This window comes from Sinohyriopsis cumingii, chromosome 9 (genome assembly GCF_028554795.1).
Source record: "Sinohyriopsis cumingii isolate HCF-2022 chromosome 9, ASM2855479v2, whole genome shotgun sequence".
Classification (NCBI taxonomy): Eukaryota; Metazoa; Mollusca; class Bivalvia; order Unionida; family Unionidae; genus Sinohyriopsis; species Sinohyriopsis cumingii.
In genome coordinates this window covers 25,283,836-25,309,173 of record NC_142969.1, presented here as the reverse complement: position 1 = coordinate 25,309,173, position 25,338 = coordinate 25,283,836, and the positions used below count along the sequence as shown (strand labels likewise).

Genomic DNA, 25,338 nt, shown 5'->3' with positions numbered 1-25,338 from the left:
TTAATGTGTACATGGTAAACATTAATTGAACCAATTTTAAACTAAACAGTTCCCTGTTATACACATAATGCTTACAGCTGGCAGCTATTTGTATATAACCCACTGACATTGTGTATGTCATATTTTGTTCAAATTGCAATTTTTTCATTCTTTTTTGTTTATGTTTGTTTTTGTCTAATATAATGGCAGAATTCAGTTTAAGGGACATGGCCAAAAATATGTAACAATTAAACATCTTTAAGATCATAAGAATATGTTTTGTACTGTTGCATATATATTTCCAGCCTGTTCAACATTTTGTTTCAACTGCTTGTCCAGGACAAGTGGTTTTGAAAAATTCACTAGTCCCACCTACATTATTACTTGTCTGGACATTTATTTATTATATTTTAATGATATGCATACATTTTAATCTATTTTAAAAAAAGAAGTGCATGCATCATTTCCCTATCAGAAAATGTTTTTCTATTTTGGGCTAGAGTGAAAGACGTGTTAAAGGGAGCTCTCATTAATTATTTTCATTTCATTCTGATTTAGACTTAAAATGGGCCTTTCCTAGTGAAGTGTTAGCAACTGTAACTTAGGAATTTCCTTCACATTCTGTCTAGTGTCATACTTACACAGGTTTTATAACTGTTCTGAGACATGCTTGGTTATATCCTGAATTTTTCAGTGCCATGGGCAAATTCACTGTTTGAATTTCTATTGTATGCCAGTTTGGATTATTTTTTACAATAACTGCAAAATATATTTCCTTCAGAGTCAGTGAATTCTAGCCATGAATATTATCAACTCATTGTCTCTGAAAATCCCTTTTCTCTTAGTTGTGTCATAATTTTTTTGGCCACCATGAAGTCTGGCTTAGGTTTCTTTGGAGACATAGTTACCTGAAACTCAGTGGGAACCTTATGTTTATCCCTACACTTTGACATAAATTTTCCTTTTCAGAAATTTCTTTATGAGGAAATAATTTAGTTAGCTCATTTTATCCAAATAAATAAGATCATCTCATTTGACAACAACTTCTGTAAATACAGACCACTTCATATTTGGCATAATTGTTTCATTATAAGCACCATATTGTGTATTGAAGTTCAGCCTCTTTATAATACATTTAAAAGTTACGTCAGTAAAGTGCTTTTGAGTAATTTATTTCATTAATCTTGTAGCAGGGTTGAATAAACATGATACATCAGTGTCATTTAAAATACTGCTAGTTAATCAAATCAGATTTGTTTTAAGTGCTTTGATTGGTTGAATAATTTGGTTACTTAGTAAAATATGCACTCTAGTGGTAATAGAACTTGTGAACATGTGATAGTTAACAGTGACTAGTTATGTAATATCACGGGATGTGAATGAACAAATGAAGAGAGATAGCTTCAAGGATTAATTATGCCTGGAAGGCATGAATGGCCAGATAAATGTAGGTAAAGTGATTAAAGAATGAAAAAATTAAAATTGGTGCTTGTCCAATTTGTTTCAAAGTTAAATAAAATCATTTGTCCCAGACTGGCATCTTGAAACTCTTGAAACTTTGAAAATGATTAGTCATCAAAGTGTGGCATTTGATCAATCCTCTGTGTGTGTGTGTGTGTGTGTGTGTGTGTGTATATATATATATATATATATATGATGAAAAAAATCCGTACTGCATCTGGATCTAATACCACGTAAACATGCACATCAGCTAACACAAGCTTAACCACATACATGTTCATATATGCATATAAAAAATCACCAATTTTGTTAACATTTGCAGGCAGTAAAATAAACCAGGCTTGTTTACATGACTGTGTAAATGTTTCATCCTGAAATAGAACAAAGCTAGAGTTAAGAGTTAAAGAAATAATAAATAAAATCTATTAACACAATTCATTTGACTGCCAGAATCTGGTCTGAAAGTGATCTTATTTAGAAATAATTTCATTGCTATACAAATTATTGGAAATTACTGAATAAGATCCCTATAAGGGAGTAGTTTAACATGGGAGATGACTGGTGTAAAAAGTTAACATTTACAATTAATTTTATTCATTATCTCGTAGCAGAAATAGAAATTAACATGTTTCTGCAAAGCACAGAAATATTTTAAGCAAAAGCCACTGCTTGATTGATTTCAGATTCTGCATTTTTTCTTTTTTATTTGCTTTTAATTCTACTCATGATCTTCAGAATGGCATATTTGTATCTTGCTTTGTAATGTAAGATTCCATTCATGAAGATCATGGTTTTCTACCTTGGTGCAAATTTTGGCAGCATCAACATTGTTACTGTATTTTGTTACAAGTTTTTAAAGGTCACAGTTTTCAAAATAAAATGGTTTTCAGCTAAAATTAGTAAATATACATCTAAAGTTTATACCCTGATATGTTAGGATTTCCAGTCTTCTTTGCATTGGTGGGGAGCTGTGTCATATTAACACTGTTCATGAGTGAGAATCTGCTTTCTGTGAAACCCTCTTTTTTAAAAAGAAAAGGCTGTTTATTTTAATTGATTACACAATAGGTTTTTCCAACTTACACAAAATGTGCTCTTGATTTCTAAAATTTTGGCATAATTTGGTTTTTTATGGTGATGAAAGCTGGAGAACCTGGAGGAAATGACAGGCAATAGATGGAAGATCACCCACTCTTTTATATCTGGAACACATATTTTGAATACTGTTTGTTACAGGCTGTGGAGGCAACTTCACCACCCCCACTGGCACCATTGTGTCTAGGAACTACCCCAGTAACTACCCCCATAACACTGACTGTGAGTGGCTAATTACTGTGCCAGAGAAGAGAAATGTTTACCTGACATTTGAAGACTTTGATGTAGAGGGATCTAGTGACTGCCGATTTGATTATGTGTCTGTGGGTATACTGGTATTTCATATTATAAACATTTCTCCATCAAATACATTGCCGATTTGATTATGTTTCTGTGAGCATACTGGCATTTCATACTATGAAGATTTATTTATCAAATACATTCCCCAATCACAATAATCTTAGGAAATAAGCTCTGGTACCACTCAAATCCAGCCCTCCCAGAAACAGGAAAGTTTAGTATTTTATGCCTTTATATGTAATAGAGACAAAGGGAAGAAAGTCTTACTAGTTGTCTCCCCTTACCACTCGCAAACTGGCTAGCCATCAACCGGATGAAAGTAATTTGAAATCCAAGAAAATGATTTTATCCACCCATCGTGAAAATAAGTATGAGTGTACATGCCACGTGTTGCTTTCATCATATTTTATTTGGAATCAGTATTTATGTGAATTTATTCAGTCTGTGTTGCTTTCATCATATTTTATTTGGAATCAGCATTTATGTGAATTTATTTACTCAGTCTGTGGACTTAATTTTAATGGACCTTTTCTTCCAGTTATTGGTAATCATTGTTGGTTTGTTTTATTTGTACACGCATCATGTATTTTTCCATGTTGAGTAGTGAGTTCTCTATGTGAACATTGTTTATTGTTGCTCTTGTCATTTCAGTAAACAATGATGACCCAATGAGCCAAGTGCAAGTAATGTAAAGTGAGCAGCAATACATATTCTTGCTTGTACAGAGTGTTTAGAGGAAGTATGGATCTACAATTCAGCAAAAGAGCATATAGAATAAGGGGAGGTGGGTGAAGTTTTGGTCGATGGAAAGTGACATTTTGAACCTTGATTCAGAGATGTTGCCAATAGCAATACATCTGACCAGCTGGAGTTGAAGGTGCCAATGACAGACCCTTTCCAGACATTGTGTGAGTTGCAGTGAGGAGACATGAGCCAAAAGCAATGATGCAGTTGCTGGAGGGCAGATTTCTTTTTGTCATATATATCCAAAAGTGAGTTAAAGATTACAGGAGAATGTCTTCCTGTTCTTTTGGCAGCCTAGTGGGCATGATCTTCAGGTTTGCAGCCAGATACATGGAATATTTTGGATGAGCCATACTTCCATTTTTTCATACTGTATGATGCTGTTCCAACTGTCAACCAGTCAGTCCAGCTGTCCTAGCCTTGCTGCATATTGGCCAGCTGTTCTGCTACACAGGGATCCATTGAATTGGTCTGTCCAGTTCGCTACCCATTGTGTCCAGTTGGCTGAAAAGCTGCAGAACCAACTTTCCACTCCCCATCCAGACCAGTTTCTTGCAGCTCTTCCAGCCATTCATACAAGCAAAAGAAGAAGTGTTGCTTGTCCAGTTGCTAATTCAGCTGGCACACTTAAGTGTGGTACATGCGGACATGCAAGCTAATGAGGACAACCCCTTGAGAGAGTACAGGAAAACCTGGATGTGGGAGGTCGTGGGTATGATCCATGGCCAAGTCATACCAAAGACTTACAAAAATAGTACTAACAGGTACCTTACTTGGTGCTTATCATTAAGAGGTTAGTGTTAGGACTGGTTGGCATGGTGTCAGGATAATGTGACTGGGTGGGACATCATGATACATGTCTGTGACATGATACCCCAGTGCTAGACGTCACTATAAACTGCCACATTGCAGACATCTTAGCGATATGACTGAAAAATTGTTAAAGCTGCATTAAAAATCCAAATCACACACACACACACACATTCCATGATCATTTACACACTATATTATCGTGTAAGAGAGGATACTGGACAAACCAAACACCTAACCAAACTTCTGTTCATTTTGGATGACACATGTCCAATGACGTTGGATACTTGCCCAAGTGGAATCTATCATCGGGACTAACCTGGCTGAGCAAGACACAGTTTGAACCACTCTGAAGAGCTTCATTGGTTCACCTCTCATTTAAGTCCTGCCTCTTCACTATATTGGCAAATGGAAGGCAGAATCAGCTGATACATGTCCTAGTGATGGACATGTCTGCATACAGTTCTGACAAGATGGGTCAGTATATCTCATAATGCCCCCTGTATTCACTACCAAGAACAGTCTTTTTATTGGTTCTCAGATTCTGGTAATAATTTCTGTCTACTCAGGACATTCATCTCAAAGTCATCTGCAGGTCCCAGTGCAAGATTTGAAGTGGTACTTAAGGAAGACTGAACTATTGCATCAAGAGAGATCATGCCTCTTGTGCCCTCAAAACAACACAGACACTTTCATCATGGATAAAATGGGCTAGGCATTCTGTATATCGGATATAATCCCACACCAATGAATATGCTTCACATCTGAGCTGATGAAGTTAGGACATTCTCCACAAACATTGCATATGAGCATAACTGTTCTCTGTCTGTTATTTTCCTTGCCATGGGATGGAGATCTGATAGACTTATCCAGTTTTTATCTCAATCGTAAAGGCTGAACCCCATCTGGTGGGACCTATAGCAGTGGTGCAATAGGTGACCTTCCTGGGTTGTTTGATAGCTTCATAAAGACACATCTTCAAGACTTCTGCTGGATTTGAGGGAGGAACAGTTTTTCCCTTTCAAGCTCCTGTTATCTAGAAACTGTAATGAGATGTTTCTTCCTCCACCTTTTACCTATTGTCCTAAGGAATTTTGATTGGGTTATATATTTGAAGAAACCAAGATTTTATAGTAAAATATCTTTTCAGTAATACTTACTTGATAATACACATACATCCTCCCAGCATTCCCACAGCTACATCCATATAGAGAGTGTGCCTTCAACTCAAGTAGTAACTGATGATTTCATGGGATTTGGTGCCAATCCTGGTATCAAGGGGAGATCATTCTATGTAACTGCCACCTAGGTGGGCAGGTAACTTTTAGCTTCTTAGCTAAAAAAAAATTTATCTGGGAGGACTGGATTTGCGAATTAGTAATAGATTTCCTAAGGTATTATGGCTGGGTAAGTGTTATCAAAGAAATATATTTTAGTAGAAAAAGAACAGGTATTTTATAAGCTAACGGAATCAACCTACGTTTGGGGGTATATTAAATACCATATCTCAAGGAATGAAAGTTACTGATTGGCTGAAAATAATTATGAGCAAAAATCTACATAATGTTTCAATAGAAGCTTGCATGTGGGTAAATTGTACACGATAGTATGCTTGAACCTAAAACTAATTTCATTTTATCGCTGTTGCCACATAGGTACTACATTATAACCCCACTATGATGCAATAATTGGGGTTCAAAAAATTGGATCGCGTTAATAGTGGGGTCATGTTAATGCATGGATTTAATGTATTTAACTTTCTTCAGAGAACAAGACATTGGCACATATACGTTTATTCATGTCTGATGCATATCATGAATAGGGTATTGACACCATTTACTATCGTGCAATCGTGGCATGCAATTCATTCATAATGCATGTAATTCCATTGAAAAATTGCACACAGATTCAAAATATTCAGTAATTTTGTCACAGATCATTGTGTCAAAATTAAAAATCTAATATATAGCATGAACAGAGTATTAACACCGTCCGATATCATATCGTCATGGGATGCATTTAATCCGTAATACATGTAATTCCATTGCAAATATTGCATGCATGCTTAAACTATTCAGTAATTTTGTCACAGACCATCATGTGTCTGAATTCAATGTGAAAAATTAGCAGCAAAATTAGGTTAAGATAGATAAAGCACATGTATGGTTTGTTACGTTCCAGGGTCCATGAACAGTGTCTGTACAAATTTCATACCGCTAAAATTGTCTCATATGTGCTTCCGTTTACCTTTATCTATTGTAAATTCCCAATAATTAACACTTGTATGCCTACTCATTTGAATGACTACAGCGAGAATAATTAACAAACAACATGCTTATAACTTTTACTTCAGGCATTGTGAATATAGAAAGAAACATGTGAAAAATACTTTTATAAAGATTTTTAAGCAGAATGCATGTACAACTTCATACCCTTTCAATTTCCAGGTAATAAAGTGGACATTATTTACTGGTCAACTGATTGCATCTAATAACCATCAAGCCCAGCAAACATGTTGGTGGCTTTCATTTTTTGATGTTTATTAAATTGTGAGAATCTTTTTATCAACCACCACATTGTCTGCTGTTTGGTTCTGTATGCAGTTAAGGAAGAAACACATGTTGGCTATTGTTTGAACAACGATTGTATACAGAATTAATTAAAGACAATCACAAAGACGACTTACTGGCTTTACTCATGGATCAGTAATAAGTAACATTTCCGATGATGTTTATTTTGGCATAACACTGCTAGAACCTGGTGAAATTGTTAAATTTCAGAAGCCACACCACGGTTGTATTATGTTCAGATTCATACCTGAACTCTTCCACCAAATGATAATAAAAATTTTACACACTATTTCTCATACTTTAAAAAAATAACTCATGTGTGAATGAATATATGAATTTTGGGAGCCACGACACATCAGCATTATAACCGAATTAGCATTATCATGGGGCGCGTTATAGCGGGGTCGCACTGTATTTAACATCACACCATTATAATGGGCACATACATGGGCATATCTCTCAAAAACGATTCATGTAGCATGTACATTTCATCATTTTAAATTTTTTATCTTGGATGGGTCATTTATATGTTGTAAGCACACTTTGCCAGTCTTATAATGAAATTATAATAACTTGATGAAACATTACCATTATGGCCTGTGAGAATTGAATTAGCTGTCTATGCCCATTGAATTTAATTTTTCTAGATCATTTCATTTTCTTTTCTTTAATTTTCATTAATACTAGTACTTCATTGTTGAATGCTCTTTCTATTTTCTTTCTATCCTGGCAAATCTTATGTATTTAGTTAAGGCACTGAGTGGAACTGGCATTTACCAGGTATTGTATGCATACATGCACTTTAAAACAAAATAAACTTTTTATTAATTATTTTACTCAAAAAATAAGTCGTTATTGTTGATTTATAACCGATAAAATAAAGGTGGAGGTCTGCATCACATGCAGCTTATTTTTCATGGATCAGAAACTTTATAAACCAAAATAGGTTTTTATTTTCACTATATAAACATTCTTATTCCATACAATTTCAAACCTTAATCAGCATTTTCTGTACCTTGCAGGTATACGATGGTTCGACTGTTAATTCCACAGAGTTAATGCGCCATTGTGGTAACTCCTTGCCAGTGCCAAGTGTCTACCAAACCAACTCCAATACAATGTACATCAGAATGAGGTCTGATGGCACTGTTGCTGCCAGAGGATTCAAGGCCTCGTACAAGATTGGTAAGAAAGCCTCTTCGCATTTTTGTACAAAATTATGCTGATGGAATCACATTATGTATTATGGAATCAGTATGTGGATCAAAAATGCTTTCTTTGTCTAAAATGATTTTAAATTGCTTTTCTGACAAAAATATTAATTTTTCTTTTCAATTCAGTTCTTCTTATAGACTGGTTTCACAGCAACTGGGGATAGTCATGCAGAGGAGAGCAGTGGTATTTAAGTAGTACAATAAAACCTGTCTTGAGAGACCACTGCTATGAAAGACCACCTGTCTTAAGAGATCAGCTATTTTGTTTGATAGAATGGGTGGTCTTTCAAGACAGGTTTCACTGTATCAGTATGAATAAACAACATATTATCAGTCATGTACATCTCCTTCTAAAAATAATTGTTGGTTATAATATGTAATGAATAGGACATGAAACATATCAATAATCTTAAATTACTATGGAAAAGAAAGAAATATTTTTCCTCAGACACATGCAAATCTAACTTTTTTTAATAATAATCATTTTATTGTAAAGGAGGATGTCTGATAGTATTTTTGCCTTAAATTAAATCCTTAAATAAATCCACATTAGATCTGAAATCATAAAACTCATGAGCTAGAGTTTGAGCTTGCAATTTTGTTTTGACCAATCACAGATGGCATTACATTTGAAAGGTCATTTCTGATTGGCTAAATAATGAAAAACCAGTCTCAGGCTCAAGTGTTTTATGATCACCAGGCTGCTCATATTAGTTGATTGTTTTATACGTGTTCACATTTTTATTTGGTTGCAGGTTGTGGTGGAATCGTGAATGCTGAAGTTGATGGAGAGATTTCATCTACAAATTACCCAGGCATTTATGACAGGTCCAGCAACTGCAGCTGGCTTATTCAGGCAGAACACTCCAGTAAGTCTTTCCAAAGAAATATTTTTAAAATACAGGCAAACCTGTGTATAACAGCTACCTCGGCAACCATCTTGAAGTGGTCTTTATGAGCAACTGATAATTATATACGGGTATATATCCATTTATAATGAAGCCAGATGTTTGTGTGTGTGTGTGATTTGGATTTTTAGCATAGCTTTAATAATTTTTCAGTCATATCGCTACGATGTTTGCAGTGAGGCAGTTTATAGTGAAGCATGATGTCCCACCCAGTCAGCTTATCTTGACACCAGGCCGACCAGTCCTAACAATAACCTCATAATGCTGTGCGCCAAGCAAGGCAGCTGAAATCAGATGTAACAAGATTACAAAACACATTTCTAAGTCCCTTATTTTGATATAATCTTTTATAATGAAATTATTATGCAGTAATGTGATTTTTGGTTGGGGTCCCTTGGGATTGCATATATATATATATATATATATATATATATATATATATATATATATATATATATATATATATATATACATATATATATATATATATATATATATATATATATATATATATATATATATATATGTCATATCTGTAAACGATGTTAACTGAAGTGTGTCACTAGGTCAGTACTTATTTATGTTGATATTTTCAAATTTGATTATGACAGAATTTCCTACTAATTAAAGAATTGTACACAAATCGTCCACATTACCCATGTGCAAAGTATTCCATAGTTATTAAACTTGAAGACAAGGACTGTGACACTTCAGCTGTTATTATTATTATCAGTATTACTTATATCTATTAAATGGAATGCCAGAATCTTTGAATCTGATTCGTTAGTCACAAGTTCACATGGTGTCACATCGTATTGTCAATGAGAGGCACCTTGCATCACTGTTACAGCAGACCTAAACAGAAATTTTTAAACATCATGGGTAAAATAAATTGAAAGACAAGCTGACACCATCTTTCTTTGCAGGAACGGTGATGGGGGAGTGTAAACAGTGATTTAAACCATATATATTAATTTATTTTTGTCATTAACATTGGTATATCCAGCAGGTATTATTACAGTATTCAGTAGTTAACAGACTCTTATTATTTGTTTTTTTCAAAAGAATGAATGCTTACAAGTTGGGCTGGCAATTCAGTGATCAGGGAGCAAGAGAAAACAAAGAAATTCTTGACTGCTTACTGAATATTTTTAAAACATATGACTATCAAGGTCAAGATCAGATTATCTCTTCCACTGTTTTTAATTGGTTGCTTGTTGTAGATTTACTGATAATTTGTGCTTTCCTAAGGATTTATTGTTTTAAGCTGACATATGAGAAATTGTAAATTAAACTTTCTTGACATAAAGTTTTTCAAATTTGTTGAAGTGGAGGGGTTGTCTTATCATTCATGGATTTATCATAAAAGAGATATATGATTAATTTATTTACTTTATATGCTTAAGAATGGAAAGTTTAAGTGTTATTGTGTGTGTCATTGTTTGATATGATACATGTGATCAGGGAAACTTTTACTTAGGTAAAGAGCAAGTGAGATCAATGGATTCCAGTCAAACCTTTCTAAGGTGGATATGTAGTGCATGTAATAAGATAATTCTTGAAGAAATGTAAATTGATATTTCCTGCACATTCTGAAATAAAATACCCTAAGCTGGCAAATAATTTTGAATTAAGTACATAATGAATTTTATTTCCTTCCCTTGAAGGTGACCGTATAACCTTGACCTTCACCCACATGGATATAGAGGAAGTTGCAGACTGTGGCCATGACTATGTGACAGTGATGGATGGAAATGATGAAGCAGCTCCACTTATTGGCACATATTGTGGGAATGCTGTACCCTTGCCTGTCACATCCCAGGGGTCAGCTTTATACGTCAAATTCGTGTCTGATTTCAGCATTCAGAGAACTGGATTCAGGGCTGTATATACGAAGTCTACATCTAGTGAGTCTATTAAAGAGGCGCTAATTAACCTAATAGTGCTGATGTGTTGTAAAAATGCAACCATTCAATCAATCAAATTATACAGTACCATAAAGTTTTGTACCAATGTTGAGTAAATGGAAAAACAATGATATTGCTTTTCCAGGGGTGATGATAATTGCAGTCTCATTATTCTTAACTTTAGGTTCTCCAAGTGTATGTGTTTTGTGTGTTTAAATATATGTGTAATGTGTGTATGTGTGTGAGTTTTGCAAGTGAGAGTTATGAGCCAGTATTAATAACTATATATATAGTTATTATTGTTTAGACAACATAAAGCACATGGTCGACCTGCATGAATAATCAGTTGGTTAGCAATAAATGGGCACATGTCACTGCAGCTGACCAGGTGCAATCAGATAAATTTACATACAGGTGGAAATACCTGCATTAGCAGATAGTAAGTATTGGCTGTTCTGTTATGTTTCTGTAATCCCTAAAATACATTGTTAGTCCGGCTGAATAATTAAATGTTTTGTTTCATGCATGAATAACCAAAAAAACAGTATCATCTGATTCCTTGCTCAATGATGTCTTCTTGGTCATAACTGGTATTAAGGAATGGTGTCGTCCAATTCTAGTTGACCATTTACACTTGTCTTAAATTTAACCCTTTACCTTCAACATATATAAATGATTTAGTTAGACATACACATTGCTGAACTGTTTAAATTTGGCATTGATGTTGATTTTAATCCAATTATTACATTAATTACCAGCTCAGTTTTTAAACCATCCCACTAAAACAATAAAATTTAGAGAACCAAATTTTCCTCAATGTATTCAGTAGACCCTGACTTCTTAGAAATATGATCAGGTTACATTCACATTTTTATCAGTATGGGGAAATATGATCAGGTTACATTCACATTTTTATCAGTATGGGGAAATATGATCAGGTTACATTCATATTTTTATCAGTATGGGAAAATAAGATTTTACATCGTAATGACCTTGTGATGATTAATTTAGTTAAAAAACTCATTTGTAGATACTTTTCTTTATAATGAAAGGTCCAAACAACCAATATTAAGGTGAAAATTACCTTGGCTGATGTTAATTTTTGATGGAACAAAAGTCACTATTTTGGAAAACATTACAAAATGGAGTTTTATTTTGTTCAAGTCATGTATTCTCTCACTGTTGAAAAATATTATGTTGAAACTAGAATCATGTCAGGATGTAAAATGATATAGATTTATTTATGCAGTGATTCCATTACCTGTATTATTTGCAACATCCTAAACCTTTTTTATGTTCCTCTGGTATTTAAGAATATAATGCACCCCTATGCCTTTGCTTTGCTCTGTGTATGTCCATCCATTTGTACAGCATACACAAGAGTAAATTCTATTTTGGACAGACTTATGTCACATTGACATACTTAAAGCCCATCAGTCTATTCAGTGTATGATTTTTGGTAAGAAAAAGTTGACACAACTGTACATTCACCATCCAATTCCCATTATGATCTGTTTGACACAGTAACTTGGACTAGCCAACAGCAACCTCCTCCAAGCTGCTGACGGCTATAAATATATTGTCGGAACTTAAAAATGTTAAGTTATTTTTTGTGTTTCATCGCAAAGCATTATTATTAATTACTGTCAGTTGTCAGTCCAACCTTTTTTAGACTGTACATCTCTCTAATTTTTAAGTAGAAAGTTTTTTGTCATACCTAGTCAGACTGAAGCAACTGTGTAATACAATGCTGCCGATCTTGTCCTCATTTTACACAATATAAAATAGATGAAAGGATGGACAGGTGTACTATGAACTAAAACTGCTGACAAAAAGGGTGCTGATTTTAATCCTAAAATCCATTGGATCAGCCCAGGTCAGCTAATGTGGTTCCTCATTGGGCAAGGGACTTTACTCTTTTGTTTCAGCACTAAATAACCTGCTTTTGTTAATTGCTATCACATAAAATGTCAAGCCAAACCAAAAACTACTTTGATGTGTTACTTGTCGGAACATTAAGGTGGGTCAGTGCAACCTTCTTTGCTTTTAACAAATAGTCCTTCTGTTGAAAGTTTGTGAGAGTATGAGCTAAGGGCTGCAGAATTCTATGCCTTTCCTTTTCATAACATTATGATGTTATTTGTTATGTCACAAGGTGTTAGTAAATATTTTACATATGTAACAATATGATGTGGGTATATTAATGTAAATAGGACAGTAATTATATGAAGAATTTTCAATATCTGATATTCCTTGCAAAATAATTTATTGTAGGTCTGTCCATTTTGATGTAAAACTTTGTTATCTTTTTCAGTAATAGATACATTGTCTAGGAAAAAAAAATCCTGTATACTTTACACTTGGATCAGTCGTTGCATTAATCCATTTCATTCTCTTCTGGGATCATTTTAATGTGAAAAAATAAAGAATTTGACCAGAAATCACGCAGATGGTGTTTAGTTTCAGCAACAGGTGATTCCTTGCCCACATTTTCATATAGTGTCACTAAATTTACACTCTTTTTTTTTTTTAAAAAAAGAAGAACGGAGAACTATTTAACAAAATTAATTTGAGCAGGGATTAACTGATTGTGATTTCATTGAATAAATTAGACTTAAATCTGTGTGAGGATATCAATAAATTGGAGATTTACACCATTTATTCTTAACGTATTCAGGAACCATTAAAATGACCGTGTGCACTACTTTCTGTGATAGGTATAATTTTCAGACTGAATGAATAATTGATCATAAAATTAAATCAAACCTTATTTGATAGGGTGCAGTACAGTTTTCAATTTTCCATGTACTTTTTTCTGACTGAGCTTTGTCTAGCTTAGACCACTATGGTAATAAAACAAATTAAGTCCCATGACTGGAATTATTAATAAGGTGTTGCTTTGTAATATTTTGGTTGCACATGAATTCATTTCGTTCACTTTCTGCAGGTTGTGGTGGTGATTTTACTTCAGAGCAAGGGTCCTTTGCCAGTCCAGGGTATCCCAACAGTTACCCAGTAAATACTGAGTGTGTTTGGACAGTTAGAGCTGCACCTGGCAACTTCCTACAGTTGTCATTCAGGTAGAAGAAGATTCGAATACCAGGGTTTGCTTCACTGTAATGTCTGATGCTGTATTACACTGGGTCCTCACAGTTAGATACAAAAATGGTGTAGTGCAAAGACTTTGAACTATATTTGTATGTCATGAGCATGTAATCTTGACCTTGTATAATGTCATGACATCTTGTTTGACATCAGGGCTAAAAATATATGAAATGGATTTTTGAAGTGAACGTGATTTGGCATCATGTGATACAAATGGTTAATGATCAGTGGGACATGTTTGCCAGTTGAAATAAATATCAGATGTAGATAACTGGTCTTGCCTTATGTAAATAAGCAATATTTTAGTTTTTCAGTCTAATCTGTATAATCATTTCATCAGAATAAGGAACTTATTTCAAAGTTTAACATGGTCTATATTCATTCATTTTCCACAATCTGTTGCCATTAAATACATTAAAAAAACAAGATTGTTGGACAAATGGGTTCCAATTTTCACTGACTTTAAATAATTTTTCTGCAAACTCATGGTATCCTATAAAAGCACTATCTGGACAAACAGGGACTAGATTATATGTTCATTCACCGTTACAGTCTTTTTAATCTGGAGTATCAAGCCAACTGTAACAATGACTACCTGGAATTGAGGGAAGGAAGTGTCAGTGGGAATCTGATTGGCCGTTTCTGTGGAAACATCATGCCGAGTAACATTACTGCTCTCAATGGAATCTGGATGAAATTCCGCTCCAATCCCACCAGCACTGGCCAAGGATTTGTAGCACAGTATAGCACTTGTAAGTTTTATTCATGAACTGGCATTTGTGTTATTCAGTCATGATGTGTGCTTACTTATAAGTTAAGCCAAACTGCAAAGAACAAAGATCCTGATCTGCCATTGAATAATGCAGCAGAAGATCATGGTATGTGCTGTTTGCTCCACCGATTACTCTTAACAAACTGCACAGACCCATGTCTATTAGCACAATATGTGATGGCAGATCTGGGTCTCTGCTGTTTACAGTTGGACTCATTTAGAAACTATTATATATGGTAATTTATTCATGTCTGAGGTGTTTATTAGTCAATATACAGTGTTCCTTCACTATAAGATACTTCAGTATAACACATTCTTTTTTATAAAGTGGGTCAAGGATGTGTAATATGTTGTAGTCATACAGTGTATAAAGTACTTCAGTATAACACAGACCATTTTATTAAGTGGGTCAAGGACTCCATGACATTATGTAATAGTCATACTGTTTATAAATTACTTCATTAAAACATTCCATTTTATTAAGTGTGTCAAGGACTCCATGACATTATGTTAATAGTCATAGTTTATAAAGTACTTCAGTATAAAACAGATTCCATTTTATTAAGTGGGTCAAGGACTCCATGACATTATGTTAATAGTCATACAGTTTATAAAGTACTTCAGTATAACACAGCCCATTTTATTAAGTGGGTCAAGGACTCCATGACATTATGTAATAGTCATACTGTTTATAAATTACTTCATTAAAACAGATTCCATTTTATTAAGTGTGTCAAGGACTCCATGACATTATGTTAATAGTCATACAGTTTATAAAGTACTTCAGTATAACACAGCCCATTTTATTAAGTGGGTCAAGGACTCCATGACATTATGTAATAGTCATACTGTTTATAAATTACTTCATTAAAACAGATTCCATTTTATTATGTGTGTCAAGGACTCCATGACATTATGTTAATAGTCATACAGTTTATAAAGTACTTCAGTATAACACAGCCCATTTTATTAAGTGGGTCAAGGACTCCATGACATTATGTAATAGTCATACTGTTTATAAATTACTTCATTAAAACAGATTCCATTTTATTATGTGTGTCAAGGACTCCATGACATTATGTTAATAGTCATACAGTTTATAAAGTACTTCAGTATAACACAGCCCATTTTATTAAGTGGGTCAAGGACTCCATGACATTATGTAATAGTCATACTGTTTATAAATTACTTCATTAAAACAGATTCCATTTTATTATGTGTGTCAAGGACTCCATGACATTATGTTAATAGTCATACAGTTTATAAAGTACTTCAGTATAACACAGCCCATTTTATTAAGTGGGTCAAGGACTCCATTACATTATGTAATAGTCATACTGTTTATAAATTACTTCATTAAAACAGATTCCATTTTATTATGTGTGTCAAGGACTCCATGACATTATGTTAATAGTCATACAGTTTATAAAGTACTTCAGGATAACACAGTCCATTTTATAAAGTGTGTCAAGGACTGTATCATATTATGTAATAGTCGTGCAGTTTATAAAGTACTTCATTATAAGACAGTCCATTTATAAAGTGGGTCAAAGATTCCATTACATTAATACAATGTATAAAGTATCTCAGTATAACACAGTCCATTTTATAAAGTGTATAAAGGACTTCATGACATTATGTAATGTATCCAGTGAAATTCACAGGCTTCAAGCACTGAAATATCTAATCAATCCACCAAGGTGTAGATAGGGTTAATAAATTAAAACCTTGGCTAGTGAAGATTCGTTCCCCCACAAAGGATTCATATGACTACATCATTCATGCTATTGTTAAACACTTATGTAATTTGTGCGAGGGTGATTTTTTTTATTATCTCAGACCAATTTACATTTTAATCACCGCTATTATAATCAGCTATATAAACTACCACAAGGTGATAGTTTTCCATGAGTATTAAGCACACCTGTGTATAGCCCAGTCAGTTTTCTTAAAGTTTTAGATTGACAGCCTGGGGACATGTGAAAATTAAGCAGAGACCTCTGCTTCACTCCTCAGATTAAATGGGGGGCTATTTCACATTCAATAACTCTTATCAAATTGTCCTTACTTTTAAAAATACACACAGTATCTTCATCACTTTGCTTTGAATTGATTACCATATCCCTTTCTCCTATTGTGAAAATTAAGAAAAAAATGTTCTTACAATTGCTTGTATCATGAATTTTATTGTAATGGAACATTATGACAATTATTGTCAGTAAATAGCATTATTTATTTTCACTTTGAAAGATCATAATGATACAATACTTCAAGAGGTTTCTGCAGACATCATTTTTGTACCAGCAAAACATTATGTTTTTGCATGTGAAATATTTTGTTTTCAATAAAGAGGGACAAATATTTCAAGAAACAACAATGCTGAAACGTGATATTTAATTGTTCTATTAGTTACATATCTAGGCAGTGTTTTCATTGCAAGTAATTGCAAAATTTCTTCTCATTTTGGGAAAAGATATGAGTACCTATTCAAGAATTTTAAATTCACTACAAATTATGGATCTTGTTTCACAGTAAATTGTGTGTGTTTTTAACGTAGCTTTCCAGTATTGCTATGATGTCTGCAGTGTGACAGTTTATAGTGATGTCTAGCACTAGGGCATCATGCTGCAGACATGTAGCATCATGTCCCACTTAGTCACATTATCCTGACACCAGGCTGACCAGTCCTAATGCTAACCTCTTAATGCTAAGTTCCTAGTGAGGCAGCTGTTAGTACCATTTTTATGTCTTTGGTAAGACCAGGCTGGGGTTGAAACCTGCGACCTCCCACTTACAAGGTGGATGCTCTAATCTCTAGGCCACTGGAGTGGTCAGCTTCATCATAATGAACCCAATGCATGAAGCTGAGCTTTTCCTGTGCTGATCATGCCTGTCGCTTGGTTCCTTTGCTATCCTATGTTACATTTGCAAATGATAAGTTGACTTGACACCCAACTATGACCATTAGTTCTTATACATGTAGGATTTGCATGTATTTGAACTTTAGCAATTTTACCATTTCTGCTTGACTTGATAAAAAATATATGAACTAACATGAAAGCAGGTCTCATTTAATTGATTGTAACAATGCAACAAGCACTTCAGGAAGCCACAGATCAAAATGAAGTTGGCGCTAATTAGATTCTCATGGAAATGCTTGTGGGCACCACTCTTACAGTCAATTTAGTATTTTAATGTCTGAATACAAGAGGGCATACTACTGTTAAGATGATTACACTAAAACCAAATTAAGAGATAAAACTGAAACACAAATATCACTTGATAAGACTTTTTTAAAATTGGTGTTGATTTCAAGATGTGCTGCCACCAATAGGCATTTCATTGATCAATACGTCATATACAGCGTAAATAAAAAATCTTTTGTTTTATTCAAAATTTAACAAAATATATGGATTTTCATTAAATGTTTTGAATTTGATGATACTGATTCTAAATTTCTTGGCACTAACCACTGCTTTTTACAAAAAGACCCTCGCAATATATCAGGGTTTCAGTTGCTAATTATGATGATTTTATTCGCATTCAGCATGTAGGGGCCTATTTGTTTTAGTAGTTTCTATAAGAGAAATATGAAATCCACACTTGCTCCCATGATATAAATGGACTTGCAAGTTGTCTGGTGTTGTTAAAATGAGTAAATGGTTTATCTATTTTGGTATCGACACTAAAATGATAAAATGATAGTATTCTCATAAAATATTGTTATTGTCCATTCTTCAGCATATGGCGGTGCCCTGACTGGATCCTCAGGCCAAGTGGCATCACCTTTGTACCCAAGCCAGTATCCTTTTAATGTGGATTACACATGGACCATCACTGTGGATACGGGGATGAGAATCCGCATTACGTTTGAAACTTTGGACATGGAGAGTTCGTCATTGGGATGTGTATTTGATTTTGTAAAGGTAAGGACACAGAAGATAATTGTCCCTTAACAATTACTTGGACTTAGATGGATGCTTATTAGATCAATGACTTCTAGTCTGGACGTTTTTATTCCAAATCTCAAACTTATTCTTCAGCTTTCAGTGTGCAGTTTATACAGGTCTTCTTTAGATCTAATAGCGGGAAGTCTAATATCAGGACACAAACTCAGCTTTCAGAACTAGTATTTTTTTATTATAATTTAATTGTCATGTGCTTTGGACACCATTCCTTCCAATGGATTGTCACATTCAAACTGGCATTTTCTTGGGGGCCTCTGATTTGATATATTTTGTAACTGAGTACACTAAACTTTTACTACAGACTACTTGTGTGCTGGCTTCTGATGCTTTTTTTCTGCAGTGTGGATAATTTCCTATTTGTGGAGCCCATTTTTTCTGCAACAAACAATCTGTGTATGTCAGACATAGTATTTCTTATGGATAAAGGCCTATTCAATCTGTATCGTAGAGCATCTAAGACTGACATTTTCCATCAAGGTGTGGATATCATATTTATGATATGAACTATGATGTCATTGTATGTCCTTTCCACGTGATGAGGAAATTCCATTGTATATGGATATTAGCTGGAGCTCACCTTTGTGATCCACTGTTCCTCATTGACAATGGTCGCGTCTTAAGTAGAACTTTCTTTATTACTACCATTAAGGCTGTTTTGCTCAGGTTAGGTTATGATTCACATCGTTATAATGGACACACCTTCCACATGGGAGCAGCTACCAGTGCTGCTAAGGCTGGAATTCCAGACCATCTGATCCAACCTTGGGTCAATGGTCCTATAATGCAGATTGTAGATATATTCAGGTGTACCCCAACAGAGTTACCTTTGTGTACAGGCAGATGTTACCTTTGTGTTGAGGCAGATGTCACAGCGTGTGCCTCACTTGTCACTTCACACCCATGTCAATCAATGCACTATTCCACTTCTTTATTTAGTGAGACCATTGTACAATTTTGGAACACTTCAGAGACGTTGTATAGCTGTACATGCCAGTCATTCCTTTTCACATCCTATGCTGCATTGTCATTTCAGATGTATCATCTATTAATGGACATGTGAATTCCTAACTGGTATTCTAATACATATATCTAATATTTCTACCTTAAGGCACATCAGGATTATCATGCGGTTCTAAACCTAGTTCATGTGTTTTCCACGTCATTACATTCTCAATTATTATATCGTATTTATCCTTACATTTCCTTAAATTGGGGACCTTCGTTATAGTCACACAGTTCCATGGTCACAGGGCTCCCTTCACTTCATTTGGGCCATTGCCAAGTTTCGTGCATTCACAACTTTGCTTTTGACCCCCAATTTGTGTCAGTACTTAAATGTACTCAACCATTACGTCCATATATTTCATACCCACTTCCTACGGTACATGTATGGAGTATCGGCTGATATTTGTTATCATAGCAATCCTCAGGATCAGACTTACCAAGTTTTGGTTATCAGTGTCCCTATATACCTAATATCAAGCCCCTGCAGCTCCACATACAGGTGTCGGAGACTCTTCACAATCCTACAAACTCCCACAAGTCTTTTTTCCTGAGGTATTCATATAGAAAAAATTCAGAGCTTGGCTGGTGCACTGTGCTGTGACAGGATTTGCCCCCATTATGCCAAAGATTATTTATATTTACAGTGAAGTTTATATTGAACCTATGTATTGTGTGTTATTTAAACCCAGAAAAAAATATGGTCTAAAAAATAATGTTTTTCAACTTTTTTTAATGTGAGTAGAAAGTCTACATTAATAGGTATCACTGTAGAGCTACATCATTCTCTTCAAATACATTCTTCAGTAACATTAACATTAGGGATAAAAACCTACTACCTTCTGAATCCAGCCCTACTGAAAGATTTAAAACCATCTTTTCCCATCTATTTTATATTGACAAAGGGCAATACCTCTTGCTTATTACATCCCCTTGCCACTGCAAGATGTTGCCAGTTTTTAAGCTTCACTGCCATATTGACACATGCATGAAATTATATCCTAATATTCAAACCAATATTCTACATTTTTATCAGCAGCTACTGCCAAATTTGGAAGTATTGTGTTCCTTAACTCATTAACCCCTTAGCCAAACAGCTAGACATTCCCCTGCGGCATACTTGCTGAGAGATGACCTAGATCAGTGTTAGTCTTACCAGTGCCCGAATCCCTGAGACTCTCTGACAGCACATGGCTTGCAGATTTTTACAGAGGGGGCTACTTGCAGTAAATTTGTTATTCTTTTATTTATGTTTCTTTAATTAAGCTGAACTTTTGCACAGCAGTTCTCAAAAAAATTACATACATAATGGTATAAATTTCATGCTACATGCAGAAATAGAGCTCATGCATAAAAGTAAAAATAAATGATTACTTAACAATTTGTTACTCTTGCCATGAATAATCTATACAATCCATTATGAATTCACACTGAATAATTAACACTATCAACACATGAAATTAATTCTATTTTATGTACACAGAAGTTTCACTTGTCATCTCTCTTGCAAACTTAACCTCGTGTGAATATTCCGTCAGAGTCTGTCAAGTAAAAGTCTGCTCCCAGTGGCTGATTCTCGTAAATTATATCATTTTCAAATCTAAATATTTCCTCTGTTTCTGCCACTACTGAAATAACATTTTTTGCCTTTGTTCAGCAATGTTCACTCTATATATATGCAAGCTAAAATTTTATTGGTCAAACTGCCTGCATAAAATTAGGAAATGGCTTGAAATCAACCAATGGTTTGCACCGGTTTAACCCGTTGTGCAGGATACAGGCCCAGACACAAGCTACGTAAACTGAGCCATGTTATCGTGGCACTCGGGAGATGAGGAAGGTAAAGTATGACGAGTTATAGTGGAGACAGGGTTTAATGAGTTAACCATTACTATGCAGGTGGTACATATTGATTTTATATTTTCTCTACTATTTTGGAGGAATTTACCATTTGCAGACTTCATCATTGGGACTTACTGTACCAAAAATAGTGACCATGCCATCATTGTTCATGTGCTGTTGATTTAGTGTGCCAATGTAATTTTTACTATAACTAGTGAGTAGTTGCATATTATTTACATGCTTATTTTTCTTTGATTTTATGTTGCTTCAGTCTGAATTGTTGACCAACTGCACTAAGTGTAAAAATTCAATTCCAGTGAATACAATCATGACAATTACCTGGGTTGTACAAGATGCACTTCTTGTCTAACATGCAGCCTGTGCAGGACCTGGTGAAAGTATGTTTGGTCAGTGGTGTTACAAACGGATAAAAGAACCAAATCTCACAACGCAGGGGGATATTTTAAGTCATCACCCTAAATCAACATCTTCTGTGACCCTTATAGGGGATGCTACTGCCCCCCCCCCAAAAGAAAATTAAAAAATATTGGTGTCAAGAAGCTACATGGATGTCAACAAAAATGGAGGAAAAGTTATTTGAGGGGTTACATCCATCTGTCATTGAACAGATGCATTGTCTGGTACAAGACAATGACTAAATTACTAACTTCATGCAAACTTTGCCTCTTTACCCTTCCTTGTCTCTGACAGGAATTTATGATGCTTTGGGGGAATGTTCCTCCAATTTTAGGCAGCCTATTGGGCATATGTCCCCTAAGTCCCCCTGATGATGGAATATCCTCATTTTTACCTCCTGGTATGGTATTCCCAGAAATTCAGGCTGTCCCAGTCCAAGACTCACAATCAAGTGATTGCAGTGAACTGACTCCAAACTAGCCATACTCCAGTCCCACTATGGAAAGGTCAGTGGCACATGGGAACCAGGAGAAATAAAAGCTATTATCAACACCTTCCAATTCTGGAAGGATTGTCTCTCAAGACAAATGGTTGTCATTGTCAGAAAACTTGGTAGTGGTGACCTACCTACTCAAACAAATAGGGCACCAATCACCTGAACTGTGTTCTGATTTGGCAGTTTCCATTTTATTGCAAAGAACTCAACATCAATGTACAAATCCAACATATTCCTGGCAGACTCGATATCCTGGCAGACACACTATTCAAGAAGGGTCAAATCATTCACACATAATAGTCTCTCCACCCATCATCCTTTCTTTGGATTTGCGCACTTTGGGGGCACCCAATGATAGGCCTGTTTGCAACAAGATGGAGCCACAAATTGCTTACCTTCATCTATCCATTTCCAGACACAGAAGCATGGACAGTGGAGCTATAGATATACCTATAGTATAGATATATCCTGGAAGATTCCGGTGAGGCTGTATCTTCTCAAGCAACAAGTCTGCCTGGAATGTCTTATTCTTCATGCATGGCTCTTGTCCAGACAGTTTTGCAAAACAAACAATTGTTGTGGAGAGAATCTCGTGAACAAGAAAAAAACCCACCACTGAAGGCTTATGACGGAAAATGGCAGGTGTTCAAGGAATGGTGCTAAATCAATAGCATCATCCCTTTGAGTGACTTAATTGCAGAATTGGCTGACTTTTTTGCTCTTGCTTTTGTCATATGCTTGCTCTTCATCATTGACAGATTGGGAGCAACATCCATGCAAGACACTGTTTGCACTCTCAAACACTTCTTGAAACACATGGTGGCAAGTCATGGCACATGCCAACGACTCTTCCAGTGAAAGTTGGAAAGTTGGAAAGCAGGATATCATCCCGCAGTTCCTGTCTTTTTGACTGAGGTGGGTTATATGCTCAGTGTACTCTGAGTGTATGTGTGTGTGTGTGTGTGTGATTTGGATTTTTAATGTAGTTTTAACAATTTTTGTTTCATGTCTGCAGTATGGCAGTTTATAGGTATGCCTAGCACTGAGAAATCATGCTGCAGACATGAAGCATCATGTCCCATCTAGTCACATTATCCTGTCACCAGGTCGACCAGTCCTAACCTTAACCTCTTAATGCTGAGTGCCAAGCAAGGCAGCTACTTGTACCATTTTTATAAGTCTTTGTTATGACTTGGCCAGGGTCCCAACCCATGACCTCCCACATTCAATGCAGATGCTCTAACCACTTAGCCCACCAGAGTGGTCCAGTGTACTATGAAATGTCACAAGATTATCTCATGAAATTCTTGATATAGTGGGTAATGTGTCACAGGCTTAGATGACCACCAAACCTAATTGATAATTTAGCTTCTCTGGATTCGCCAATGAAATTTTATTGCAATGAAGATTTCTGTATTAATCTTCATAACTGCATAGACATTACAATCACGTGACTTTATACCATGTTGCTTACTAGTTAGGAAAAAGGGTTAATATTCACTTGGGATATCCAGCCATATTTCCCTAGCAGGATACCCAGGATAGATGTCAGATGATTCCCTTCTACCATTACCTATTCTCCTGATGTTCATATGATTGGGGAACGTACTTGAAGGAGAAAGCAAATTTGAAAGTAAATGTTTTCTGAGAATGCTTACCAGATCACATCATTAAAAAACCTCTCATGCTGTGTGCTTGTCTATTTGCTGTTGCTCAGCTTAAAAACTGGCAACACATGGCAGTGGCAAGGAGAGGTTATGGGCAAGAGTTATTGCCCTTGTCTATATGAAATATATGGAAAAAGAAATTTTTTATCTTTTAGTAGGATTGGATTCAGGTGGTAGTCAGCTTATATCCTAAACATTAATGGGATTAAGAAAGTATTCTTGGAGAAACATAATTTACTTAAAACTTTGCTTTCCTCTTTATGTAATATTACCTGCTTTGGTTTTTCATGATTTATGCTAATGCCACAGGGCTTAGAACAAAAATACTACATCATGACCCATAAATGATGGCATGTGAGGATAAGGAATTAATGGAAAAAAGGATCAGACATAAGGTTTTAAAAGATAGGTTGTCCTCTTCTACAAGGGATATCATGTACAAAACATGATGTTTTGGATGTCATGTACCAAGAAGGCATGTAATATATGGAACAATGTAAATGGTGCTTTGATGTCCTGTTCCTACAGGGTACCATATATACTTGCTTATAAGCCAAATAATTTAGCTGAATAATAATTGTTGATTAAAGGATAATTGTGACATCTGCACTCAAATTACTGGTAAATTGTACTCATTCCCTTGATACACATTGTATGGCATTGAATGTTGAATTATTTGTGGGAGAAGAGCCATCAAGTTTGAGGGAGATTACCCTTAATAATTTTGTAAAAGGTACATAAGGTACACAGTGTTACTCAAAACTCGCATTCTCACATTTGTCACTTTTGTTCTTGCTTTCATTTTCCAGTTTCGAGATGGAGGCCAGCCTGACAGCCCAGTGCTAGGTTCATTCTGTGGCATAACTCCACCAGATCCATTTATTAGCTCCACCAATGTATTATTTGTAGAGTTCCACTCTGATTTCTCCTCCACTGGACAGGGGTTCTTATTCAATTGGCAGGCTACTTCTGACCAACCTATTTCTACAACACCAGCCCCAGGTTCAACCACTCCAGGTATGTGTTTGTCTGTCTCTCCCTGTCTTTTGTTCATCTGCTTTGTTTCTCCTCCTCTCCTCCA

General features: G+C 35.2%; 1 protein-coding gene across 1 annotated transcript in view; it reads left to right on the top strand.

Annotated features, from left to right (window-relative positions):
* The window catches only part of LOC149791415 (cubilin-like), a 203,259-nt gene that overhangs the window by 97,809 nt on the left and 80,112 nt on the right, over nt 1–25,338 (top strand). Inside the window, exons 32-39 of the mRNA XM_089969953.1 lie at nt 2,677–2,858; nt 7,982–8,144; nt 8,929–9,042; nt 10,749–10,988; nt 13,936–14,068; nt 14,646–14,845; nt 18,607–18,791; nt 25,067–25,274. Of these exons, the coding sequence (XP_089826079.1) occupies nt 2,677–2,858; nt 7,982–8,144; nt 8,929–9,042; nt 10,749–10,988; nt 13,936–14,068; nt 14,646–14,845; nt 18,607–18,791; nt 25,067–25,274 (1,425 nt within the window). The remainder of the gene's footprint in view (nt 1–2,676; nt 2,859–7,981; nt 8,145–8,928; nt 9,043–10,748; nt 10,989–13,935; nt 14,069–14,645; nt 14,846–18,606; nt 18,792–25,066; nt 25,275–25,338) is intronic.